General features: G+C 48.5%; 1 protein-coding gene across 7 annotated transcripts in view; it reads left to right on the forward strand.

The window, feature by feature from the left end:
* Nucleotides 1-26,965, forward strand: part of EHBP1L1 (EH domain binding protein 1 like 1) — a 289,110-nt gene that overhangs the window by 238,775 nt on the left and 23,370 nt on the right. For all 7 annotated transcript variants that reach the window (XM_086938343.1, XM_086938339.1, XM_086938341.1 and 4 more), the window contains one exon: nucleotides 6,624-6,699. In XM_086938343.1, coding sequence (XP_086794469.1) covers nucleotides 6,624-6,699 — 76 coding nt within the window. The remainder of the gene's footprint in view (nucleotides 1-6,623; nucleotides 6,700-26,965) is intronic.

Genomic DNA, 26,965 nt, shown 5'->3' on the forward strand with positions numbered 1-26,965 from the left:
GAATCGGAACCTGTGATTGTATCCAAGGGAAGAATCGAGCATGAAGCTATCTTCTTGACTACCACCGCCACCCCACCTCCCCTTCCCTTGGCTCTATCTTGACGAAAGATATTATAATCCGATGGAATAGCCGCAAAGATGTCCGGATTGGACGTCTCCCCCAGCCAGGTTTCAGTCAGCAGAAGACATAATGATTTTTCCCTAACAAGGAGATCAAAGATGTCCAGGGCATGCCTACCTACTGATCTCGTGTTGAGCAATAAGCAAAGATGTTTCACACGGTCCTCACCTATCCGCAGTGAGGCGGCGGGGGCATAGACAGGCGACCAACCACACCCAGGACAGAACCGTATTCCCCTAAAACGACCCGGAAAGACGGATCGGCATGCGCAAGAAAAATTTTGCATGGCACGGAGTCACAAAAGCTCTGTATGAATCCACCACTGCTTTGTGCAATTTACCCAAGACATGGGCAGTAGTCCTGTACCCACTATGAGGCTTCAGTAGGTGCCCCATCTGCAGGTCATCAAACAGGTTCTGGACCTTTCACTAGCAGGGCGAGGCCTACATCTCACTGCATATTCCTTAGGTTAGCATGATGCTCGGGGTAACAAAAAGGCCTGATAATAGATTTACAAAAGGGCCGGGCTACATGCCTGGTCGTAATACAGGGGACATTCCTGACCCAATAGATGCCCATCCAAAGAGAGATTACCCTAAACCTTTCTCCTCCATAGGAGAAATCTTGTCATTGAAGTAGCAAAACTGGCAGGAAAGTCCATCTGCATTCCCCATATTTATTCCAGCTTTGAACTCCAACATGAAATGTAGGCCTTGTAATGAGACAGTCAAACTGAATAACTTAAGATTGTCACATATCAATGCCATCAACCCCTTAAGTGGCTTGGGATCTGTTCTGACCACAAACATGGTATGAAATAAATAAGGTAGGACCCTCCTCTTGACCCACACTACCGCTAGGTAATCTTTATAATGGCTTCTGAGTTTTATTCCATAGAGGCAGCCTGACTAATAAAGACCACTGGACGCTGTCCACCCTTTTCATCAAGTTGAGCTTGATTTCCCTCTAAGGTATCAATCTGTAGAATGAAGGGCTTACTATAGCCAGAAGCTTTCAGAACAGCAGAGTGTTTCAAGGGTCTGCCGTCAGTTCTTAGAAGGCCTTATGACACTCTGCATCCAAATTACTTTCTTAGGCTGCGCATTGTCCTTGTCAATAACTTTATGCCTCCCCAGCGTTTTCTGGACGTTCAAGCTATGATTCTGATGTTTTTCGTGGGAGGTATTCGTCTGGCTCTGACATTTCTGCACCTGCTTGGTGTGTTCACTTCTTGAATTTTGCTGGTTCCTTACACTGGGTGGCACACTGGAGCACTTCAATGGTGCCTTTGTTTTCAGTGGGCTGGCACTGGGTGGTTCTTGACAGACAATCATTCAGATCTCCCTGGAGGCGGCACAAGACCTGAAGTGGTGGATGATGATGGAACACATCACTTGCGGGAAGCCATCTGCTGTCAGTGACCATGGTGCTGACTGACGTCACCTCCCTCAGCTGGGACGGTCATCTTGAGGCCTTGGACATCAGATGATTGTGGACTCTCATGGAGCCGCAGCCCCACAATAACCTGCTTGAGCTTTGGGCACGTTGCATTCCCCAAGGCTTTCCTTTTATAGATTTGCAGATGGTCAGTTCAGGTTCTCACAGACAGCACAACCAGGGTGTGATATGCAGCAGAAAGGGTGAGGTGGACTTGCAACCCTGTGTCTGGAGGCTCTGAAGCTGTGGTCTTTGATACAGTCTCATGGTGTCTGGCTAATTGTAGACCTTCTGTTTTACTCCTTGAACATGAAGCAGATGATCTCCATCAATGTCATCTTGCTCATCACAAGTGACTTCTCACCCAGTGGTAGTTCAGTCCATCCTTGCCATTTGAGGTACCCATCGAGTAGACTTGTTTGCCACGCATGAAAATGCACACTATCTTCTGTTCTACGGCCTCCAGTTTCCATAAAGAGGGCTTCTGGAATATGTGTCCACCTGAGGTGGAACTTCCAGCTTCACTACACCTTTCTGGGAATCCCTCTGATTCCTTGTGTTCTGAGGAAAGATGCATCAGAACTGTCCGTAGGTGATCTTTATGGTGCAGATCTTATCACTGATGGCATGTTATTCAGATTTGCTCCGCTTATCGATTTGTTCTCCTCTTCCACTTCCATCCAGAGTGGACTTCCTCTTGTAGTGGGAGGGACAGATTCTGTATCCGATCCTCAAGAGCCTACACCTTCATGCCTGGAGTGTGAGCTGTACAACCTGAGCTATTTTGATCTGCTTTTGGAGGTGGTGGGCATAATTCATTAGATTGCTGTCCTGCGACTAAGGCTGTTTGTTCTGGTTGTCGTAATGCAACCCAGCTTACTAAATCAGAAGCTTTTGCTTGGTTAAATAACATGCCTATACCAAAATGAAAAAACATGTATTCCAGATGAAAATCTGTGTGTTTTCAGCACTCTTAAGCTTATGTTTGGAGATTTTCTTTTAATTTCCTAAATATTTTTTAAGCTGATATTTGTGCGATAAAACATGTAGCACTAAAGAGGCGTATTAGTCTTATTATAACCTTGTTGCCAGGGCTTTGCAACTAGGGCTGTTATGCGATACTCCTGTATAGGGATTACAAATAGATGCAGCCTTTTCTGTTTTACTACAGGCAACCCAGCCTGATCAGTAATTCCAATCAGTGTCCCATAGTATCACTGCCGGTGTACCAGAGGCTTACACTTTTTTGCAATCCCTGTTTCTTAGTCCGGTTAACTCCAAATCCTTTGTAATTAAAATGTTGCTATTTGTGGAATAGAAGGCCTCATTGTCTGTTGTACCCGGACTTCAAATGTAAATATTCAAAAGAAGGTCCTTGTATAAAATAGACTTTGTTCTGCTTGGCTAGAAAGAAGCAAATGGTGTTCAAACACACTTAAAATGACATTTATTTAACAATTGTTCAGATAGTTTTCTGTACAAAACCTCTTTCCCAAGGGATCAACATTAAGAACCAATATCACCCCCATCTTGATGGAACTCTATTGGCTCCCCTTGCAGGCATGGACCATGTTCACAACCAGCTGCATTATTTATAAAGCCATCACGAACAGCACCCCACCATCAGACTGCAGACTAGAAAATGGGGGAAAAAACAAAAATAAGACAGCATGCCTCTTCCATCTGTGCACCCAGAATCTGGTACAACATCCCCGTATCCATGTGGAAAGCCAAACACATCTGCAATTGCAGAAAGAGTTAAAGATGTATGTCTTTACAACACAATGAATTAACCATCTACAGCCCAGCGTCCTCGCTGACTTTAGGCTTTTATCGGAGCACGTGCAACGCTTCTCTGCCTTTTGACTAGGTTCATGGTATAGAAATACAATATTCGAACATATATAAAAATTGGATGGTTGTGTCTGTTCCCCCTTTCCCTGTTTGGGATCTGCTTTATTCTTTGCTAGTGATAAAGACCTTTTCCCACTTCTTATTTCACCCATTAATAGCCCTTGCACCTATCACTGCAATTCTGCTGTTCTGAAGGGAAATTGTCAGCTTTTCAATGTCTAACCAGCTGCTTGCTTCCTGTACTTTTTTTTACTTACTGTTTCATATGAATTACCCTTGATAAACAGGATATGTTATTTATAGATATACGTTTTATTTAACTCTCATACAAAATAGTTTGTCAATGTAACACGACATATCTTCATTGAATAGAATTCAATTCATTGATACAACCTGACAACTCACATTCCGTCAATGCTGTCACTCTTATTACACATGTGAGTCAAAAGAGAGGTGGCCCCTCACGTTCCAGGGAACAGGGCTCTTAATATAATTAAGCAGAGAAATAATCCCTAGAGTTAAGTTTCACACACCATTCACTCTGATAACTTTCACACCATCAACGCTTTCAGAGATTGGAGGAAAAGGGGGTTAATAAAGTCACACTTGTCCACAAGGAATGGCTAGTAAGTTGAAATCCATATAGTAAGTTTTATCTAAAATACAACTATATACCCACAACTGAAATGTAGTGTTTACACTGATTTATTAAAAAGAAAATTATTCTCCAATTTCTTTAAAACAACATTTTCACAAGTAAAAAAAGAATTGTTTTGCTCAATAAAGATCACAATTCATACAAAATACTCATCATCAATAGCACCATTATGTAGAAGAATACACCTAATACAGAACATAGACCCTAAAAAATACACAGTAGCAATAGTCTGTTAAAAACTTCAATTTGATCCAACAACGTTTAGTGATCTTTATGGGATCATTCCGTAAGAAAAAGATTTCTTATCTAGTGTCCCTCGTTATTTTGGATTCTTTAGTTGAACCTAAGCGTCAACGCGTTTCGGTGGCAGATTTGATTAAATGAACAAAAACCACCTTCTTCAGGACATGAAACAATGTCGGGTCACTTTTCTTCATGTAATTATTAGAAAAAAGATCAGTATCTACATGAGAGAAAGAAACGTATGTCAACCTAAGTATATATGAAACACATTGTGTCTTCCCACCCACCCTTACATTATTCTGGGCTTATCAATCACAGTTTATACCATAGGTCATCATCCCTCTTTTTTTGTACATTGCATTTTTATATTCACATTACATTTCTTTCTACTTGGATACACTACATTTCAGAATTAGTCACCCTCAACTTTGAGCTACAGTCAAAGATTCTAGATGTGTACCCAACTATAAAAAAAGGGGGGAGGGGAAAGGAAGTTACAAGAAGAGGGATCGGAAGTGGGACCCACTCAACCTTTTCAAACATTACATTCATACCGTTCCAAACAAGGAGGTTAATACTAACCATCAATTGTTGCTAATATCTTCAGTAAGGTCTGATGTGTATAGGTTATTTTGATATTCCTGTCTGTGGATCTTTCAGGATGTTTAACCTGTTTTAATATACAAAGGAAGGTAACTGTCTTATTGTGTCCCAGTTTCCAAGTTCTCAGTATGTAAAAATACTTTTTACTATATGTGGTTACCTTGGAACAGAATATTTATTATTATTATTCTGTATTCCAAGCTACCCTAATAGATGCACTGTCAAAGAGCATTTCCTTGGGATGCCACCCCTCTGCTCTGTTGACTGCAGAGCGCGTTGCTTCTGGTCTGAAGAGAGAAGGAAGTCCCAGAGGGTGGTGGGGTTGTATTTTAGGAAACCAGGTATCAGGGTTTTTTACATTTTGGTAATAGTGTGGAGAGTTTGTTTTTACAGCGGTGGGTGTGGTAGGATGGCAGGAGACTAGGGTCCAGATTAATGAGGATTTTATTGTGGGGTTGCGTTACTTTGAAAACGCAGACCTGATGCAAAATCCTTTTTAGGATTTACACACCAAGGCAAATTGGTATTTGCATTGGTTTTTAAGACAAACTAGCACAAACCACGCACAACACTGCTTTGCATTAGTCTTCTTGAAGGGGAGGACGTTCCATCGGTGGTACATGGGCGTTTCTGTGTAACCACCCATGGTTTTTTAGGCAAAACCCTATCTACAAACAATAGGTTCTTGTGCCAAATATTAACGCCACTGAAAAGTAGGCATTAAAACGGAGAAATCTTTCATTCTCCTCCGTTTTTCCACTTTGCTTGTCTGCTGCACTGTACAGCACACATACACATACTATTTTATACTGGAAGGTGTACAAAGCCTGTGCTAGACTCATGAAGACGCCTTTGAATTTTGGTGCAAAGGTGTGTGCATGGAGCCAGGCAGCATGATTCTGTGCAGCGCAGGATATTGCCATATCGCTGTAGATAGGGTGCTTTCCTGCTCTCTCCCTGTCAAGCAACGCAGCGTAGCAACTTTGGTTTGCTGAGCTGTGTTGTGACAGGTTCGTAAATCTGGGCCTAGGCATTGTCCTTTACATTTTTGGGAATAGGTGTTTTACATTAAGAGAGTGGTTGCAAGGGTGACAGAACGTCAAGTAAGCTTTTTGAAATGTATTTTTAGATGAATGAGTCGATTGTTATACGGGTGGTGGGGGGGAATTTTGAAGGTAGCAGGGCACCTAGAATTTGGATTAAAAAACTAAATTTGGATTGGGCTATGGGAGTGTGTTTTTGAAGAAGTGTGAGAAGGTGGCAGGACACCAAGCTAATGCTTTTTTTAAACTACGGTTAGATGATGGGTGGTAAAGGAGCTGAGGCCATGTTGAGCATGGCTTTCCTTTGACTCATCTTCCCATGTGTAGCTCATGCATAGGACTAGCTATACAGTGGAAGGCGATGGGGGACGTGCGTAACATGAACATGAGTAGCTGATAAAAACCTGCGTGTTTTCACCTCGAGGTTCTGAGTGACATTGTAGACAATTGGAACATTTATCTTGATGTCCATTTAATGTTACTTGGGACCCCTAGGTGCAAAAGAACCTGTTATTGACAGCTGCCAATATATAATCCTATATGATCTTATATTTTCTAACCATACTATTTAGCTGCCTTCAGAAATCACATTCAGAGTCTTTTTTTCTTTCTTCCTTCTTATTGCTCTTTCTTACTGTGTGTAACTCTGGTCTCTTTTGGACAGGATGTGTCGGGAGAATTTCAGAGTTCCTTCAGTGCCAACCCGAGGTCCACTCCATCGCCACAACAACTCCGGCCAGGTAAGATGTTCTTGCCCGTTTTGGGTATGGGCAGCATTCAGTTCTCTTAGTGTATGCTTTCTAAAGTGTTTAGGCTTCCTGGAATCTATGGGGTGTATCATGATGGCACTTTCTGCGCTACTCCAGTGCTGAAGGTGTGCGTGATCTTCTTTTTGTCGTATTTAACTCATACATTCTTCAAGTTAATGTATATTTTTGTGACAGCAAAGGTTAGAAACATAAAAAGGCAAATATGGCCCTGTGTTTCTGAGTTCAGTTGTCATCAAAACATGCATTAACTCTGAGAAGTACTCAAAATGCCAAAGAGTAGGGCCCAGACCTCTTCTGCGCTGGTACTGCCAGAAACAGCATCATCCTAGGGCTCTATGTGCATGAGGAATAGGCCTGGGTGTTGAATGCTGCTCCATTTGCAGAGTTTTCTGCACTCCACGGAGCATGCACGGAGCAGAGTATTTTTTCGCTATGTCAGTTGGCTAGCAAGGAGAATCCACCTTCCGGTGAAATTTTTCAACACGGGTTGTCAGATTTCTCAACGCTGGCAGTTGCGACAGCATGCGTTGAGATACCTTCTGTTGCATAAAGAAAGTTGCTGCTAGAGTAGAAAATCTTCTCAAGTGGCATGGAAAGAAGCAGGGCCCTCTTCCACTGTTCATGGTGCCATTGGTGCTGATTTTAGAGCACGGGACAAACACCCGGCGCTGAACCTCAACATGAACGGCATGACCAAATGCACTCTGCTGCTTGCAGAACTCTGTGTAGCGCGGCAGAGTTTTTTGGTATGCGGAAATCCGGGAACGCCGCCCAGGACTAATGAAGAAGCCGTAGAGGGCATCGTTGTGTTTGCAAGGGAGGATACAGTGTATGAAATTTGACCACCCCACCCAAATCGTCTTTCTGCAACCTTTCCTGCCAGTTCATGAACATGGCTTTTTACACCCCTTCATGTTTCCTTCAAGTACCTACCACAGCCACTATTTTGCATTTCTACTCTACTTTTGTGCTCTTAACTTTTTTGCTTGGGTCTCATCGAGCAGTGCTACGAAGAGTTACCCATCCACCCTGACCTTCTCCTGTTTCAACATTGCAGATACTGTTGTCTGCTGGTGCGGACAAGAAACTGCTTTCCAGAAGTTGGGTTTACTAAAGTTATGTGCAACTGGTACTGCATGTGCGCCTCCTGCCATCCCTTTGCTACCTCCCTTGCAGAGCTGCTACTCCATCATGTACTCAGCATCTTCTCAAGTATTAGGGGTGTCTTTCATACATTCACATGCTTGAATATTCCCCGTCGTCGAAGTGGGAGTCCCACGGTACGTAAAATAGCAGTAATATATGCATATACAGATGAAAAAATTACATAATCATACATATATACATATAGAGCAATAAGATATAAAGATATCATAAAGTTAAGAAAGTACCATAGAACAGAATAGGCCCATAGCAGCCTAAGGGAGAATTCACTTTAGTAACATATTAGAGTCATTTTAATGGTCCACATTCCAGCCAATCAGGCTACAGCACCCTCTAGAACCTTCTCCTCAGAAGCCCAAGTCCTCAGATTTTCTACTGCACGTCGTGTGAAGGGAGTCTCCCTGAGCTCTGCTCAGTTTTTTCTACTTCATAGCTGATTTCCACTTGACAAATGTCTTCCTCAAAGAAATCTTTATTTAGACAATGTTCATCCTGTGGCAAACTGAGACTGTTTCATGAAGATCCACACAGTAAATGCATTTACTGTCTCCATCCGGACCATGAAGTCAAGAACTGTAAGTACTGCCGTACTTTTTCTAATTAGACTTTAAGAGACAGAGAGGCCCGTCTCCTTCTGCGGCTACAGGGGTGGAAGACATCTGACTCAGTGGTCTCGGAGGTTGAAAGTGTCTCTTCTTTTCATTCCAAGGCCTCTCAGAAGCGTGGGTCTGAGACGGAGATGCCCTCTCCATTCCTCAAGAAAAGAAGACTTGCTGAAGTCTCTAAGAATGTCTCCCCACAGGACTTGCCTCCAACGCCTACGGGACCTGGTTCTCTAGCGTCACAGTCCAAAGCCGTGCCATCATCTTCTAAAACGGGCACTGGCTCGTCGACGGGCTCGTCGGCACGTCCGTCGACGACATCGACGACGACCAAATCAGTTGATGCAGTCTCTACGTCGACGACGACATGTTCAATGTCTTGTGGAACTATGTCGATGACGTCCACCTCGTCGACGACGACCCATGAGGTGAGACCCATTGCTTCCATCATTAAGATTTCGTCGACGACTGCCAAGACCTCCTCGTCGACGAAAAAGCCTCCGTCGACGCGTCCATCTTCGTCGACACGTCCATCTTCGTCGACGAAAGCTACACCTTCGTCGACGGGAACCTCTTCGTCGACGGTGACAACTCCGTCGACGGTTGCCTCCTCGTCGACGGTCCCACCTTCGTCGATGAGTAAAATTCCGATGACAGCATCCTCGTCGACGGTGACATCTGCGTCGACGCTACCCTCTTCGTCGACGGCGTTGTCGACGGCGAAAAAACCTTCGTCGACGAAGATTGAAGGGAAGTCACATCCGGCTACGGATTCTTCATCAGCAGACCCAGCGCTGACGATTCAGCCTCCTTCAGAATCTTCGGCCGCTTCGTTGACGAGCTCGTCAACCTCACATCATCCACTGGCCACAGCCACCACTTTCACAGTGGTCACCGCTTCAATGGTCAAAAGACGGGTACCTCTTCTGCATTAAAGTCCTGTAAAGAGTGGCTCTGCTCTTCCTGACAATTGTTGCAGTCCGCGGAGGAGGACTCTAATGACAGCTCATATGTCGATGATGCGTTTCGACCCGCGTCTAGCCCCTCTGAACTCAACATTAAGTGCAAGGACTATGACGAGGAGGAGGAAGAGGAAACCGAAGATGGGGCACATCTTTTCCCCATAGATCACTCTGAAACACCCATAACGGAACAGATGACACAAATACCACTGTCTTTAATGTCTAATTTACAGCACATGCTGGATGATTATAATCGCAGGTTTCCGCCATCTAGACCTGCTTCTCGAGCTCCGCATCCTCCTCCACAACCACAAGTTTCTGTACCTACAGTAACACCCAAATCACCAGTACGCCTTCAGCAGGATACTGATAATGAGGACCAGGACCCTCAAAACACGGATCAAGATGACGACGACAACGTCCTCGCTGATTGGGATGACTACAGGGCCCAAACACCTTCTACTCCGCCTACATCTCCAAGAGCTTCGCCTCCAGTGGACATTGGCAGCTTTCACAACTTGATGATTCGTGCTGCCAAAAGGTTTCACTTCACTTTAGAAGTCCAACAGACAGACTGTTTTATATATGATTTCAAAGACCTTCCTCAGAGACAAGCCCACACCATTCCGATCATCGATCACATTTGGAAGGAAGGTCTCCAACTAATGGAGCGGCCTAATTCGATCCCGGACGTTTTACCTAGACTTGATAAAAAATATAAAGCGCCTGCGAACTCTCCAGCATGCCTCGTTTCTCAGCCAAAGGCAGATTCCGCCTTAACACAGGCGGCTCAGAAAAGGTCTCGCAATCCTGCAACACCACTCACATCTCCCCCTGATCAAGAGGGCTGCAAATTGGATTCCATCGGGAAAAAGTTTACCACTATGGTGGCCACAACAGTTAGGGCGGCTAATTCCCTAGCAATTCTTTGGCGGTATGACCGTCAGATGTGGTCCTAAATTGCAGCGTTAATTCCACAATTTCCAGAGGCCATCCGCGCGGAAGCGCAAGCCATTGTGCACGATGGAGAGAAGATCTCTTCAGAGATCATCGACTGTGCTGTCGGCATCTCATCTACAGGATTCAGGCAATTGGCGGGGGCTGCTGTGTTGCAACGCCAAGGATGGTTATAGTCAACTGCTTTTCGTCCAGAGGTCCAAGCACGAGTTCTTGATCTACCCTACGATGGCGATTCGCTCTTCGGCAAACATGTCGATGACGCTCTTGAATCCATTAAAAAGGATACGGATACGGCCAAGGTTTTAGCAACCCTCCAATATAAAAAACAGCCGTTTCGAGGTGCACGTGGCAGGGGCGGCAGCTCTTCCACTTTTCGTGGCTCCAGCCAATATCGTTCCTATAACGACAATAGATAACGAAACAACTACCAGTCTCAAAGTTGCCAGACCAATTCAAGACCATACCAGAGAAAGACCACGTGCAGAGGTGGTTCCAACGCTAAGAAACAGTGACAATCCCAGCGTAAAGTACACACCGTCTGTGAAAATTGGAGGTCGGATCTCTAAGTCCATCTTAAATTGGTCGAACATCACCTCCGATCATTGGGTCCTGGATGTGATCTCAAAGGGACATACTCTAGAATTTATAAAATTTCCTCCCACCCGCCCACTTACTGGTCCTCCCCCACCTCATTACAAAGAACTATTGGCTCAAGTCAAATTGTTGATCAAAAAATGGGCTGTCATAGTGGTGCCGCAGGGGCAGCAGTGCAAGGGCTTTTACTCCCGCTTCTTTTAAATCAAGAAAAAGTCGGGAGAGTGGTGCCCTATTTTGGACTTGCGGGCCCTGAACGAATTCATCACAGGAAAAACATTTCAAATGTTAACACTACTCCAAATTTTAAATGACCTCAATCCGGGAGAATTCTTCTCCACTTTCGTCCTCCAGGACGCATATTTTCATGTGCCGATCCACCACAAACACAGAAAATATCTCCGTTTCACAGTCGGACATCTGCACTTCCAGTTCAAAGTCCTGCCGTTCGGCCTTCGCTCAGCACCGAGGGTCTTTACAAAGATCATGGCTCCGGTAGCTGAGTTTCTGCGCCTTCAGGGCATCAAATTTTACCCTTACCTAGACGACTGTCTTATAAAGGCTCCGTCATACCAGGTGGCGAATCAGCACACTCAGGTCTGCATCTCGCTTTTTCGCAACTTGGGCCTTTCAGTAAATCGCCAAAAGTCACACTTTTGCCCATCACAGCAGCAAGATTTTCTAGGAGCCTTGCTAGATTCTCAACTGGCAAAGGTGTTTGTCTCCCAGGAACGACAGGACCGCATTCTCAAAATGGTACTTTCCCTGAAGTCAAAACAGTACGTTTCTGTCCGGACGTTAAAGTCATTCCTGGACATGGCCTCCTCTTGCATACATCTGATTCCACATTGCAGACTACATATGAGAGTCGTGCAAGAGGAACTAGACAAGCAGTGGAAACAGATCTCGGGGTCGTTCAACAACAAGATTCACCTCACTCCCCGCATTCAATCTGCACTGGAATGGTGGGCTCACCCTCCAAACATCTCCATGGGACGGCCTTTTCAAGAGACGACTCCGACACTGACGCTCACGACAGACGCGTCATTGGAGGGTTGGGGAGCACACCTCGAAGGTTTGTCTGTCAAAGGAAAGTGGACTGCGCTCGAACGTACGTGGCACATAAATTGCCTAGAACTTCTGGGCATTTTCCTTGCCCTAAAATCTTTCCAGAGGGTAGTGCAGGGCCAATCGCTGCTGGTGCGGACAGAAAACACCACCAGCATGCACTACATCAACAAACAGGGTGGCACGAGGTCTGTTCTGCTCTCAAGGCAAGCACAAGAAATATGGGACTCGGCGATTCACCATCAAGTCCATCTCTCAGCGATCCATTTGCCGGGTGTCTCCAATGTCCTAGCGGACTCACTCAGCAGGTCTCTCACAGATAATCACGAGTGGGAACTCAATCAACCAACTCTAGAGTTCATCTTCCGTCAGTGGGGCCAGCCACAGATGGATCTTTTTGCGACTGCCTCCAACAAGAAATGCCGACGCTTTGCAAGTCGTCATCCCCACAGAGAGTCGAGCGGGAATGCATTTTCGATCAATTGGTCGAACGAATTCATCTACGCTTTCCATCCACTCCCTCTAGTTCCGCGCCTGTTACACAGTATGAGGCTTCAACCCTGACATGTGATCCTAATAGCACGCAGGTGGCCACGGCGCCCATGGTTTACGGATCTCTTCCTGCTCTCTCAGAGCGATCCAATTCCACTTCATCCTCTGCCTCACCTCCTGACAATGAAGCAAGGGCAAATCTACCATCCAGATCCGGCGTATCTCCAGCTACATGCCTGGAACCTGAACACAATGAGTTTGCACGTCTAAACATCGACGCAGATTGCAGAGAAGTGCTGGCTCATGCTTGTGCTCCATCCACCATTAAAACCTATCAACTAAAGTGAAGCGTTTCTGTGTCTGGTGTCACACTAAAGCCTTGGATTCAATGACCGCCAAGCCTGACCAAATTCTGCCTTTTTTCCTGTCCCTTGCAAAATCAGGACTTTCTCATTCCACCCTTAAAGTCATCTTGGCGGTACTCTCCCGCTTCTGTCATGATGGTTCCACGTCATTATATTCCTCTCAAATTATCCAACAGTTTTTCAAGGGCCTTTTTCTGATGTTTCCGCCCATTCTTCGCCCTCCGCCTGCTTGGCGCTAAAATTTGGTCCTATCTCAGCTCCTCCTACCTCCTTTCGAGCCCATCCATTCAGCGGGCTTAAAATTCCTCACGTGGAAGGTTGCTCTTCTACTCGTACTAACATCCTCCAGGCGAGTAAGTGACATTCAAGCATTTACGATCCAACCTCCTTTTCTTCAGTTTTCTAAAGAAGCGGTTACACTACGCACCAACCCAAAATTTATTCCTAAGGTTCCAAGCGATTTCCACCTTAATGAACCTGTCATCCTTAAGACATTTTTCCCTAATGCCCGGCATCCTGCAGAACGTTCCCTGCATTCTTTGGACATAAACCGTTGTTTGAAATTCTACATTCAGCGCACTGTGCCTTTTCGAAAATCAGATCAGCTCTTCGTGGCTTATGGCCCAATCTGCAAAGGACAACCAGTTACCAAACTATCCATCACTAGGTGGATTTCCTCTGCCATTGCTTTTTGCCACCAACGGGCTGGAAAGCCTCTCTCTACTCCTGTATGAGCCCACTCCACAAGGGCGGTGTCAACTTCCACAGCCCTCTTTGCGGGAGTGCCTCTACGCCACATCTGCAGAGCTGCAACGTGGTCGAGCAGACACACGTTTACGAAGCACTACTGTCTCGGATCAGCAGACGCCGCAGACGCTGCTGTGGGACAAGCGGTGCTACGGAATCTTTTCCAATAGGTGAGCCTCTGTTTCTTCCCGCCTCCAGTCATAAAGGTTTTTTCTCAAACTAATCATAAGTATGCACAGTTGTGTTATGTACTTTGCTTATGCTACTTTTATGACTCATGTTGTGCGTTACTGCTTTCTATTCTTATTCAAGCATGTGAATCTATGAAAGACACCCCTAATAATGGAGAAGAACATAAGTTACTTACCTGTAAACTGTGGTTATCCAGTATTTGGGTGTCTTTCATAGATTCACATGCCTGAATCATTCCCCGTCGCCGAGACGGGAGCCTCCGGTACATAAAAAAGTAATGTCCTAAGGACATACATAGAGAATATAGGCCGAAGGGCCTCCCCTTTTGGGGCCTTTCCACGTCCTTATGTAAAAGGACCGAACTCTCATCGTTAGCCAATCAGCTCCGACCTCCCTCTAGAACCTTCCCGGGAGGAGCCTCCGTCCCTCAGATTTTTCTACCGCACGTTGTGCTAGGGAGTCTCCAACCTGAGCTCTTCAGGTTTTCCAAAATTCGAAGTCTCAAACTTCGCTAAGGTTCACGGATAGAATATTTATCCTATCATCGACTAAATGTCGGAATCGAACAAGAAAGCTTCGTCCATGGCGGACTCACAGAAGAAAGCCCATCTACGGGCCTGTTCCTCCTGCGGCAAGCAGCGGATTCAAGCGGAGGACAAGCACGACCTGTGCTTATATTGCCTGTACCCTGACCACGTCACTGACAAGTGTAGGGTGTGTAGAGCCTTCCCAAAGAAGACGGTTAAGGAAAGGGAAACTCGCCTTCGCGAATGGCTCGACAGGCTTAAGGTCCGAGACACTCTGGAATCTTCCGAGGGTAGTGTCTCCGCGACCTCCAAAATCTCCAAGAAGAGACCCAGGGTGCAGTCCCCTGGAGAGACAGACACTCCTCCTAAGAAGGCGCACAGAAAGCCTTCGGAGGCACGCTCCACCACCTCCTCCGTGTCTGTTAAGGATGGCCAGAGGTTCAAGAAGCCCGCTCCATCTACTAAGCGGACCACCTCAGTCACGACCACTGTGTCGACCACTACGGCCTCATCGCCCTCCGCGACGGCCACGACGACCACCACTGCGTCCTCAGGCGCACCGGTCTCCTCGACCATTCCTCTGAAACCTTCATCCAATACGAAGGCGGCCTCTTCGTCACCTAAGAGGTCTAAATCTACAGGTACGCCTTCGCCGAAAACACCTCATACCGAAGGGTCGTCACCTAAGACGGCGAAGTCAAGTACATCTCCTAAAAAGTCGAAGTCCAGTTCAAAAAGCACACCTTCGACAAAGATATCTCAAGTCCAAGGCACTACCATCGGTAAGACGACGGAAACCTTATCCCCGCAAAATTTGTTGCCATTGACCCTGACGGAGGTGCCCAAATCACCAACACGAACGGCGGGGGCGCCATCTTCACGCACGTCGTCGGAAGAGACCCCGGCGCCATCTTGGAAAGAATCGAGATTGGTCGAAGTCTCTATTCACTCCATTCCAACGCCCTCGGTTCGCCCAACGGTAGAGTTGGCACCCGAGCAAGAACAGGACACACTCCAGAGTGAGGAGTCAGACGGAGACCAGGAGGTTCATGAAGACCACCAGGACGTCCGCGAGATCCGGGACGAAGTTATGTATCAAGGCAGCTCCCTGAACGTCGACACGGTGAACACCCCAATGATCTGTTTGCCACTGTCTCTGGTCAACGATTTGAAATCCCTGGTGCAGGACTATAAGCAACGGTTCCCGGACGCCGACAGCGGTGCCCAGGTACCGGTCACCCAAGCGCAACCATCGGCCTCGCACCCTTCCGCTCCCCAGGCCCGTCCTCGGAGCCAACTCCGACCGCAAACCCAGGCGGAGGACTCATCGGACAGCGAGGAGGATGACACGGACTTAGAGGAAGGCGAGGTGCAAGACGTCGCCTCGGACCACAGAGACGACGATGCCGATGCTGCGTCATCACACCATTCGTCTACCCCGGCATCCCCGCGACCGCGCCATTCTGAAGCGGCGGACGTGGGAGGTTTCCACAAACTGGTGGACAGAGCTGCAAGGAGGTTTCACATGGCAGTGGAATCCGCGGAAACGGAATGCTTCCTCCATGATTTCAAGGAGCACACCCAGAAATCGACCAAGTCTATTCCTCTTATAGACTTTCTATGGGAACAGGGCAAGAAACTGATGCTCACACCTGCTTCGGTGCCTGCGGTGGTTCCGCGCCTAGACAAAAAATATAAGGCCCCGAACTCCGCACCTGCCTGCCTGACCGGCCACCCCAAACCGGACTCGGTTGTCACTCAGGCGGCCCAAAAACAATCCCGCAACCCCTCATCGCCGCTATCCGCGCCCCCGGACAAGGAAGGAAGGAAGCTGGACACCATAGGCAAGAGGTTCTCTACCACTTCCGCCATGTCCATCAAAGTGGCAAATTCCATCGCCCTCCTTGGCCGCTACAACCGCCAGCTATGGGAAGACATAGCTCCCTATCTGCAAGGCCTGCCGGCCACGGTCCAGGACGAGGTGAAAGCTCTTCTAGCGGAAGGACAAAACTCCGCGGCAGAAATTATCGACTGCGCCATCGACGCAGCCATGACGGGATTCCGCCAGTTGGCCGGGGCTGCCGTGCTCCGCCGCCAAGGCTGGCTCAAAGCGACGTCTTTTCGGCAGGAGGTCCAATCTAAGGTGCTGGATATGCCGTTCGATGGTCAATTCCTCTTTGGGGAGAAGATAGACGAGGCACTCCAGGCCATCAAAAAGGACACCGACACGGCGAGGGCTCTGGGCTCCCTCCAGTCCCGGAACCAATCCTTTCGAGGGGGCCGCTCCAGAGGTCAGTACTCCTACAGAGGTTCCTACCAAAACCGGTCGTCCTATTCCTACGGCAACAGGAACCAGCCCCAGCAAAAACAACAGTCCCGACAGTCATCCTATGGGAGATCGTCCTTCAGAGGCAAATCCGCCAAGAAGGGCACTGGCGGCCGCCAGTGACCATTTACTCCAGCCAGTCCCACCACCGTCTCAATCCTTTCGAATTGGGGGAAAACTGACCCACTTCCTCCACAATTGGCAAAAAATCACTACGGATCGGTGGGTACTACAAATAATTCAATTTGGACATTCCCTCGAACTGGTCAACACCCCTCCCAACACCCCTCCGCTGAAGCGTGCTCACAAACACCTGCACCTCCTTCTCCAGGAAGTCTCCGCCATGTTGGTCAAAGGAGCCATCGAAAGAGTCCCGGAGTCCCAGAAGGGGAAGGGTTTTTATTCCCACTTCTTCCTGGTCCAACAGAAAGGGGACAAGTGGAGGCCGATCTTAGACCTCCGGGCGCTCAACGCCTTCCTGAGGAGTCAATCCTTCCGGATGGTCACAATCCAGGAGATCCTAGGAGCACTGGAGAGAGGAGACTCGATGGTCTCCATGGACTTACAGGACGCCTACTACCATATCCCCATCCTCGTCAGGCACAGGAAATACCTACGGTTCGAAATAGCGGGCAGACATTACCAGTTCAAGGTCTTGCCGTTTGGCCTCAAATCTGCCCCACGTATCTTCACGAAGTGCTTGGCGCCAGTGGCAGCCTTCCTGCGACAAAGGGGTCACCAGGTGTTCCCCTACCTGGACGACTGGCTGGTGAAGGCTCCTTCCCCGGAGGACGCGCTGGCTTCCTTCAACGCCTGCAGCGCTCTTTTCCAACAGCTGGGCCTGACGATCAACCTCAAAAAATCATGCACTACTCCGTCGACGAGGATCACCTTCCTAGGGGCGACCCTGGACACGAAGCGCGCGAAGGCTTTCCCCTCAGAGGACAGGATCAGCAAAATACTGTCTCTGGCCGCGGCGGTGGCCAAGAAGCCTCGCATCAAGGTCCGGACGTTCACCTCCTTGCTAGGGATGATGTCTTCATGCATTCTCCTCGTACCGCACTGCAGGCTCCGCATGCGCCCCCTGCAGGAGGCGTTGGCGAGACAATGGAAACAGTGTTCCGGCTCATTCGACGACATTATCACGATCACACCGGCCATCATCAAGGCCCTTCTGTGGTGGAGAAACAAGACACACCTGACGGCCGGCTTACAGTTCCTCCTGCCGCCGGCACCACTGGTCATCACGACCGATGCCTCACTGGAAGGCTGGGGCGCAGTACTGTTGGACCTTCGAGTCAGCGGCAAATGGGACGCCCAGGAGAAACAACTACACATCAACCTCCTGGAACTGAGAGCAGTGTATCTGGCTCTACAGGCCTTCCTGCCACGTATCGGCACTTCCCCTGTGCTCGTCAAAACAGACAACACCACGACGATGCACTACCTGAACAAACAAGGGGGAACGCGATCTCTCTCTCTCTCACGAGAATCGCAAAAAATCTGGAACTGGTTGGTGGCGCACGGCCTCTCCCTCAAGGCGGAGTACGTTCCAGGGAAGGACAACACTATCGCGGACGCCCTCAGCAGGCAGACCTCTCTCTCCCACGAATGGGAACTCAACGGCGACACGGTGGCCCACGTCTTCTCACAATGGGGCACCCCGAGGATCGATCTCTTCGCGACGGCAGGGAACGCCAAATGCCGAAGCTACGCAAGCTGGCATCCCCAACGGGGGTCGCTGGGAAATGCTTTTTCCATCGGCTGGTCCAGCGTGTTTGCGTACGCTTTTCCTCCGTTCCCGATGATACCGAGGCTCCTCCGGAAGATGAGGACGGAACCGTGCACGCTGATACTGATTGCTCCGTACTGGCCGAGACAACATTGGTTCTCGGATCTACTTCGCCTGTCCATCAGGCCCCCGATTCACCTGCGACAACACCCGAACCTCTTGACAATGTCCGGAGGCCAAGTACACCACCCGAACCTCCGTTCGCTCAACTTATCGGCCTGGCTCCTGAGCACCGTGAGTTCGGAGACCTAGATATACCGCAGGACTGCAGGGCAGTACTAGCCAAAGCGAGGGCGGGCAGCACGACCAAGACCTACTCGCTGAAGTGGAAGAGGTTCTGCTTGTGGTGTTCGGAACAAGACTTACACCCCCTCCGGGTCACCCCAGTACAGCTGCTACCGTACCTCCTACACCTGGCTCAATCGGGGCTGGCTCACGCCTCCATTAAGGTTCATCTGGCTGCGATTTCTAGGTTCACCAGGACCCCATCGGGACCCTCCCTCTGGTCCAGTCGACTGGTAAAGCAATTTCTGAAGGGGCTTTACAGATCCTTTCCGAGGCCTCGGAAAGTCCCTCCAACCTGGCAGTTGAACTTGGTGCTCAACCAACTAATGAAACATCCATTCGAGCCCATACACCGGGCCTCGCTCAAGCATCTTTCCTGGAAAACGGCTCTCCTGCTTGCCCTGACGTCAGCCAGACGGGTCAGCGAACTTCAGGCGCTGTCCATTCAGGAACCGTATCTCCAATTCAGGCACGACCGAGTGGTACTCAGGCCCAACCCTAAATTCATTCCTAAAGTGCCGTCAGACTTTCATCTGAACGAACCAATTGTCCTCAAGTCGTTCTTTGCGAACCCTTCCACAGCGGCGGAAAGGGCGCTGCATTCCTTGGACCTTAAAAGGTGTCTCAAATTCTACTTGGACAGGACCAAAGACGTCAGGAAGTCTTCTCAACTCTTTGTAGCCTACAGCAACCCGCGCATGGGGTTGCCCTTGACAAAACAGAGCATCTCACGCTGGATTTCTTCAGCAATTGCTTTCTGCCATGATCAGGCCGGACGGCCTTTGACAGACCGAGTGGCTGCCCACTCGACCAGAGCGATGTCAACGTCAGCGGCGCTCTTCGCTGGAGTGACGATCCTGGACATCTGCCGAGCGGCGACATGGAAGTCCCCGCATACCTTTTCCAAGCACTACTGCCTGGACATCGAACTGCAGAAGGACGCTGCAGTGGGACAAGCGGTGCTGCGCCATCTCTTCCAATAAGGTGAGCCTTACCTCGTCCCGCCATCCAGGTATGCACATTCTTCATGGTTTTCTCTGCTATATGCATGACTGTATATTACCATGTTTCTCTCATGTTGTCTGTAATTTATGCAGGCCTGCTAGAGGTGAGAATGTGCTTTACCTCTATGCATGTATAACTGCTGGCTACTGTGATTCAGGCATGTGAATCTATGAAAGACACCCAAATACTGGATAAGAAATGCGTTACTTACCTGTAACAGCAGTTATCCAGTATTGGTGTCTTTCATAGATTCACATGCAACCCTCCCGCCTCCCCGGTAAGGACTCACGTACCTCTATGTCTACATTGCGACACCCTAGCTGGGTGCGTACGAAAATCTGAGGGACGGAGGCTCCTCCCGGGAAGGTTCTAGAGGGAGGTCGGAGCTGATTGGCTAACGATGAGAGTTCGGTCCTTTTACATAAGGACGTGGAAAGGCCCCAAAAGGGGAGGCCCTTCGGCCTATATTCTCTATGTATGTCCTTAGGACATTACTTTTTTATGTACCGGAGGCTCCCGTCTCGGCGACGGGGAATGATTCAGGCATGTGAATCTATGAAAGACACCAATACTGGATAACTGCTGTTACAGGTAAGTAACGCATTTCTTCTCCAGTATTGGTGTCTTTCATATATTCACATGCGACCCACCCTTCCTCCCCTCAGAGGCTCTCTTCTCCTCATGCACTCTTGATCACTTTGTGCTACGAAAATCTGAGGACTTGGGCTTCTGAGGAGAAGGTTCTAGAGGGTGCTGTAGCCTGATTGGCTGGAATGTGGACCATTAAAATGACTCTAATATGTTACTAAAGTGAATTCTCCCTTAGGCTGCTATGGGCCTATTCTGTTCTATGGTACTTTCTTAACTTTATGATATCTTTATATCTTATTGCTCTATATGTATATATGTATGATTATGTAATTTTTCATCTATATATGCATATATTACTGCTATTTTATGTACCGTGGGACTCCCACTTCGACGACGGGGAATATTCAAGCATGTGAATCTATGAAAGACACCAATACTGGAGAACCACAGTTTACAGGTAAGTAACTTATGTTCTTCTGGTACGTATTGTACTAGAATATTGAGGCCTAATATTATGTGACAAAAATATTTTGTCCTAAAAATGTTTTACAGACATATTGCCCCACTGGTGTTAATAATAGAAAATCTGATAAATAATATGTATGTCAAACTTTTTTTGTTATCAATATTCTGACATACAATCCTTCTGCCTCCAGAACAGCTGCGGCCGCTGCAGGTAAGAGCGGTGGGGCCGGGTGGGAGAGGATTTCGAGAGACAATCATGAGGGAAAATTAATTATTTATTTAATTTTCCCTCGTGGTCGTCTCTCGAAATACCCCCACGTCCATCCAACCACGCCCCACCGTTCTTATCTGTAGCGGCCATGGCTGTTCCAGAACAAACCCTGACATATTATAAAGGTTAGTATTAAAAGTCTTCTTTTGTAAACCAGAACTCAGAAAAATGTATTAACCAACCATATACATCATCTCCATCCAGATGTGGAAATGAATCACAAATAAAAGCATCTCCATGCCATTGATTTATCTGGTGGAATCCGTAGGACAGATCTCTTTAGTCGCCACAAGTATTTTAAACATGAATATGGTCCAGTCCAGGAGGTGAGCTCTTAGCACTTTTGGAATTGTGGTGGTCTTGAGACGGATGTAATATTTTATATCCATAACAATAACTTTAACTAATTTGTGTATTAGCAAAGGCAAGTGAGATACCCAGCGATTACTTTGTAAAAGCATCTGTGCTGGGGCCAAAAGAAGTGCAAGGAAGCCAGCAGCCGACACTATCCAGTTCCGTGATCCTGCTTAGCAAGCCTGCATAGTCTTGATTTCACCTAGTGCCTCTTTTATCCACCAACCGAAAGTCCCGGCCACTTTATCTCACTTTTTTCAGGTTCTATTTTATTTTTGTCTCTTGCATTAGGTCAGAATCTGATGTGAAAAATATGTGCTGGTTCCAAAAAATGAGTGCCGGTAGGTCTCACCTGCAACCACTAGCTCAAATTAAGCACTGCAGGTACCTTTCTCATAAAATGGTCGGGGACGCTTTTTCACACATCGCCTCCACTCCCCTTCTTCCCAAGAGAAACTATAAATACAAGGACTCTACAATGAATTCCTGTTTCTAAACTTAACTTTACCAATTATGTTTTAAACACCACCTTGTGAAACTCAAGGCATCCTTTCCTAGTCTTTCAAGACACACATTCCATCTCAGGAGAACATGCATTTATAATTGTGGCATGTTCCTTGGAGACAGAGTAAGGTACAAGCTTCGTGCTGGTCTCAGTCATACAGTTACACAATGCCAGGGTAGTGTTCCGCAAGCACACCTAATTTGTACCAAAGCTTCACTCTTCTTTTCACTTTAGTGAAAACGTTTTCCTCTTTTCAGAGTTTCTCCAGCCAAACTGCGGAATAGAGCAGATTCTGCATGCAATGGATGTGGGGATGACGTTCACATTGTTTATGGATAGCATTGCCATGCTTCTTTGACTCCTATTGGGTGCTTAAGCAGAACAAGCATTTGTAATGCAATAGGTCTTGCATTACAGAAAGTTTGAGCTATTGGCATTGCAATATTATTGCAACACCAATAGCTCAACCTGTTAGTAATACAAGATCGATTGCTCTATTTTTTTAATATTATATGTATCTGAAAGAGACTAATAGTTATGGATTCCTTACCTTAGAATTACCCCCAGGCGTCAACACTAGATCTGAAAACTTTTTTCTTCAGCAGTACCCCTGCGTTAGTTGTTGGCGTTGTGATCGATGGAATGACATCGCAGTATCTACTTAGCCGCTGCCCCTGCGCAATTACGTCAGTTCTTTTTTTTTCCTGCGCCAGCCAGCCCAGATCCGGAGAGAGTAATACCCTAACGCACAGATTCATGAAGGTGAATAGCGCTCGCAAAGGGCCAGATTCTCAGAATCTGGCCCTTTGCAAGCGCAATTTTTGCATTTGGGATTCATCATCCCAAATGCAAAAAATCGGTAATAGCGAATTCGCAAATTTGCGAGGAATTACATTTAAGGAATCTCTATTTGAGATTCCTTAAATGCAATTCATCATCCATTTTCAAATTGCGAATTCGCAATTTCGGCCCGCTATTTACCGCGAGGTCAAACCTCGTGGTAAATAGCGAAAACTTAGAAAAATGCTTTTAAAAGCATTTTTCTAAGTTGCATGTTGCACACACACATGTCCTTTGGACATGTGTGTGCGCAACACCTGTTTAAATTTGCATTTAAGGGGTGCTACAGGGTGTCCTTTGGACACCCCTGGCACCCTTTAAATCGGTATCTTATATGCAATTAGCTAATTGCTAATCGCAAATAAGGAATACTCCCCATTCATTCCTATGAGCCTTTTGGCCCATAGAAATGAATGGGGAGTTATTCCTTATTTGCGATTAGCAATTTGCTAATCGCAAATAAGGAATATGTAGGAATCGCATTTTATTTTGCAATTCCTACATGAATCCCGTTTTGCGAGCCTGTAATAGCGATTCCTTATGAATCGCTATTAAAGACTCGCAAAACGGGTCTTTGATGAATCAGGCTGTTAGTCTTTTTTGACTAGAGTTTTTTCAACTTTTTGTCAACTTCTTTTTCCGAGTCGTTCGAGTCCTGGTGCACAGAGGGATGTCACATTGACGGACTGGTTTCAAACCTTGTGACTCCTGTCACAAGTTGATGCCGGACCCGGACCCACATCTCGTGTGCCTCTGGTGCCTGGAGTGCGACGACGATCCGAAGCCTTGCTCCGACTATCAGGCCATGAACCTGAAGTCTTTGCGGGAACAGTCCCGAAAGATTAGTCGTTAAGGTAAGTCGAAGCACAAGAAGAAGATGAAGAATCACCATAGCTCTTCGCTTTCTCCCCTTCCGTTGGCCGACGCAATGCGGGATGCGGAAGATCATCGTCCTTCGGCTCCGACCGGGGAGCTTGTTGGGTCGGCTCCGAACTGCACTCCCTTCCCGAGACCCCTGCCCAACTTCTTAACTTTTACGAAGTCCTCCACTCCATCTTTGGGCAGCAGACTCCACTGGTGCACCTTCGGGCCTGTGGACCCGGCTGGGGGTTCTAGTTCTTCGATGCCAGCAGCTCCGGTGCTGCAGGGCCCCCAGGGATCCAGGCCTGGATCCGGATCTGTGCCAGTCGACGTTACGACACCTCCTCCAGCACCGATTCCATTGACGACACCTCTGCCCCCTCCGACAGAGGTTGTGTCCCCAGCTGGCGTCGACCCCTGCCTCCCCCTCGACATGTACACGGAGCTGGACCAGCATCGACCGACGCCGGTACCGACACATACTTTTATACCTTTGTTCTATCCTGGTGTTCCTTACTGCCATGAGTGGCAGCCAGAGGAGGGGGAGGAGTACTGGGAGGGGTCTATTGAACCTCTGGCAGACCAGTTGGAAGAGCCGACTGGAGAGAGGAACTGGGTGAGGCCAGTGGTCTGAATGCATCCCCAGACCTTGGTATGCTTTCTCACCCTAACAGATGAGGGAGCTCCTACGCTGCTGTGTTGCGTAGGGCGACTGAGGCCTTGGGCCTTGAGCTACCTACTGTAGCAGTCAGGACTAAGCTCCTGACTGAGGTGCGTCAACCAGCATCAGGCTCTTCAGCGCCCCTACTGCCGTTCAATGAGGCCCTTACAGACATCCTTCTGGGCACTTGGTCCAAGCCCAGCACAGGGGCTCTTGTCGATAGGATGATTTCCCGACGCCACAGCCAAGCCCTGCGTGACCACATTTTCTTCCCACCACACCCTACCCCTGAGAGCTTGGTGGTCCAAGCCTCAACATCCAAAGGCGCGTTCCCTTCTGCTCCTCCAGATAGGGAATCCAAGAAGCTGGATCATCATGGAAAGAAGATGTTTTTTTCCGCCAGCGTAGGACTGCGGTCGCTGAACACTGCACGTCTCTTGGGCCTTTACACCCACTCTGTGTGGGACACGGATGCACATATGCTCCCACAGTGCATGGAGGAGGCCCGGGCCGTATTCTCCCACGTAGGTGCATAGGGGAGGGATGCAGTAAAGTTTGCCATTCGCTGTGGGCTGGACACTGCTGACTCGGTAGGCAGGACGATTTCAACGTCGGTAGCCCTGAGACGCTACGCCTGGTTGTGGTCCACTGTCTTCTCGGGCGATGTCCAATTGACTCTTTTGGACATGTCCTTTTGACGGCCATCGCTTGTTTGGTGACAAGGTGACAATGCGCTCGAGCGCTTGAAGGACTCTAGTGCTATGGCCAGATCCTTGGGCCTCGCTACCACCTCTTGCCCGCGCAGTCTGCTTTTTGCCCCTTTCATGGCTACAGAAGTGGTGCCCCACCACGTTCCGCCCAGAGCCACAGGCCTGCACAAGATGCCCAGCCGGGAAAGTGGGACCCACCCCGTGGGTCTGGAGGCCAGCGGGTGGGTCAGTCCACCAGTGCCCCTTCTGCAGCAGCCTCCAAACCTTACTAGTCCCACCTTTCAATGCCACCAGTTGCGAGTGGACGGCAGGATCCGCCTTCACCTCCCTCCCCCACTGGCACAAAACACCTCGGATAGGTAGGTTTTGCAGATAGTCCGAATGGGCTACTCCCTACCCTTCGAGACTGCCCATCCCTCCATGACACCTACACTCGACATGTACACAGAGCTGGACCAGCATCGACCAACGCCGGTACCGACACATACTTTTGTACCTTTGTTCTATCCTGGTGTTCCTTACTGCTGTGAATGGCAGCCAGAGGAGGGGGAGGAGTACTGGGAGGGGTCTATTGAACCTCTGGCAGACCAGTTGGAAGAGCCGACTGGAGAGAGGAACTGGGTGAGGCCAGTGGTCTGAATACATCCCCAGACCTTGGTATGCTTTCTCACCCTACCAGATGAGGGAGCTCCTACTCTGCTGTGTTGCGTAGGGCGACTGAGGCCTTGGGCCTTGAGCTACCTACTGTAGCAGTCAGGACTAAGCTCCTGACTGAGGTGCTTCAACCAGCAGCAGGCTCTTCAGCGCCCCTACTGCCGTTCAATGAGGCCCTTACAGACATCCTTCTGGGCACTTGGTCCAAGCCCAGCACAGGGGCTCTTGTGGATAGGATGATTTCCCGACGCCACAGTCAAGCCCTGCGTGACCACATTTTCTTCCCACCACACCCTACCCCTGAGAGCTTGGTGGTCCAAGCCTCAACATCCAAAGGCGCGTTACCTTCTGCTCCTCCAGATAGGGAATCCAAGAAGCTGGATCATCTTGGAAAGAAGATGTTTTTTCCGCCAGCGTAGGACTGCCGTCGCTGAACACCACACGTCTCTTTAGTCTTTACACCCACTCTGTGTGGGACACGGATGCACATATGCTCCCACAATGCCTGGAGGAGGCCTGGGCCGTACTCTCCCGCATAGGTGCATAGGAGAGGGATGCAGTAAAGTTTGCCATTCGCTGTGGGCTGGACACTGTGGACTCGGTAGGCAGGACGATTTCAACGGCGGTAGCCCTGAGACACTACGCCTGGTTGTGGTCCACTGGCTTCTCGGGCGATGTCCAATTGACTCTTTTGGACATGTCCTTTTGATGGCCATCGCTTGTTTGGCGACAAGGTGACAATGCGCTCGAGCGCTTGAAGGACTCTAGTGCTATGGCCAGATCCTTGGGCCTCGCTACCACCTCTCGCCCCGCGCAGTCTGCTTTTTGCCCATTTCGTGGCTACAGAAGTGGTGCCCCACCACGTTCCTCCCAGAGCCACAGGCCTGTGCAAGATGCCCAGCCGGGAAAGTGGGACCCACCCCGTGGGTCCGGAGGCCAGCGGGTGGGTCAGTCCACCAGTGCCCCCTCTGCAGCAGCCTCCAAACCTTCCTAGTCCCACCTTTCAATGCCACCAGTTGCGAGTGGACGGCAGGATCCGCCTTCACCTCCCCCACTGGCACAAAACACCTCGGATAGGTAGGTTTTGTAGATAGTCCGAATGGGCTACTCCCTACCCTTCGAGACTGCCCATCCCTCCATGCCACCTACACTCCATCGCATGTCGGAGGATCACTTGGCCCTTCTCCATCAGGAAGTTGCGGTTCTCTTGGCCAAGGGAGCCATTGAGGGAGTTCCTGTGCCA

The sequence above is a fragment of the Lissotriton vulgaris genome, chromosome 9, assembly GCF_964263255.1.
Source record: "Lissotriton vulgaris chromosome 9, aLisVul1.2, whole genome shotgun sequence".
Classification (NCBI taxonomy): Eukaryota; Metazoa; Chordata; class Amphibia; order Caudata; family Salamandridae; genus Lissotriton; species Lissotriton vulgaris.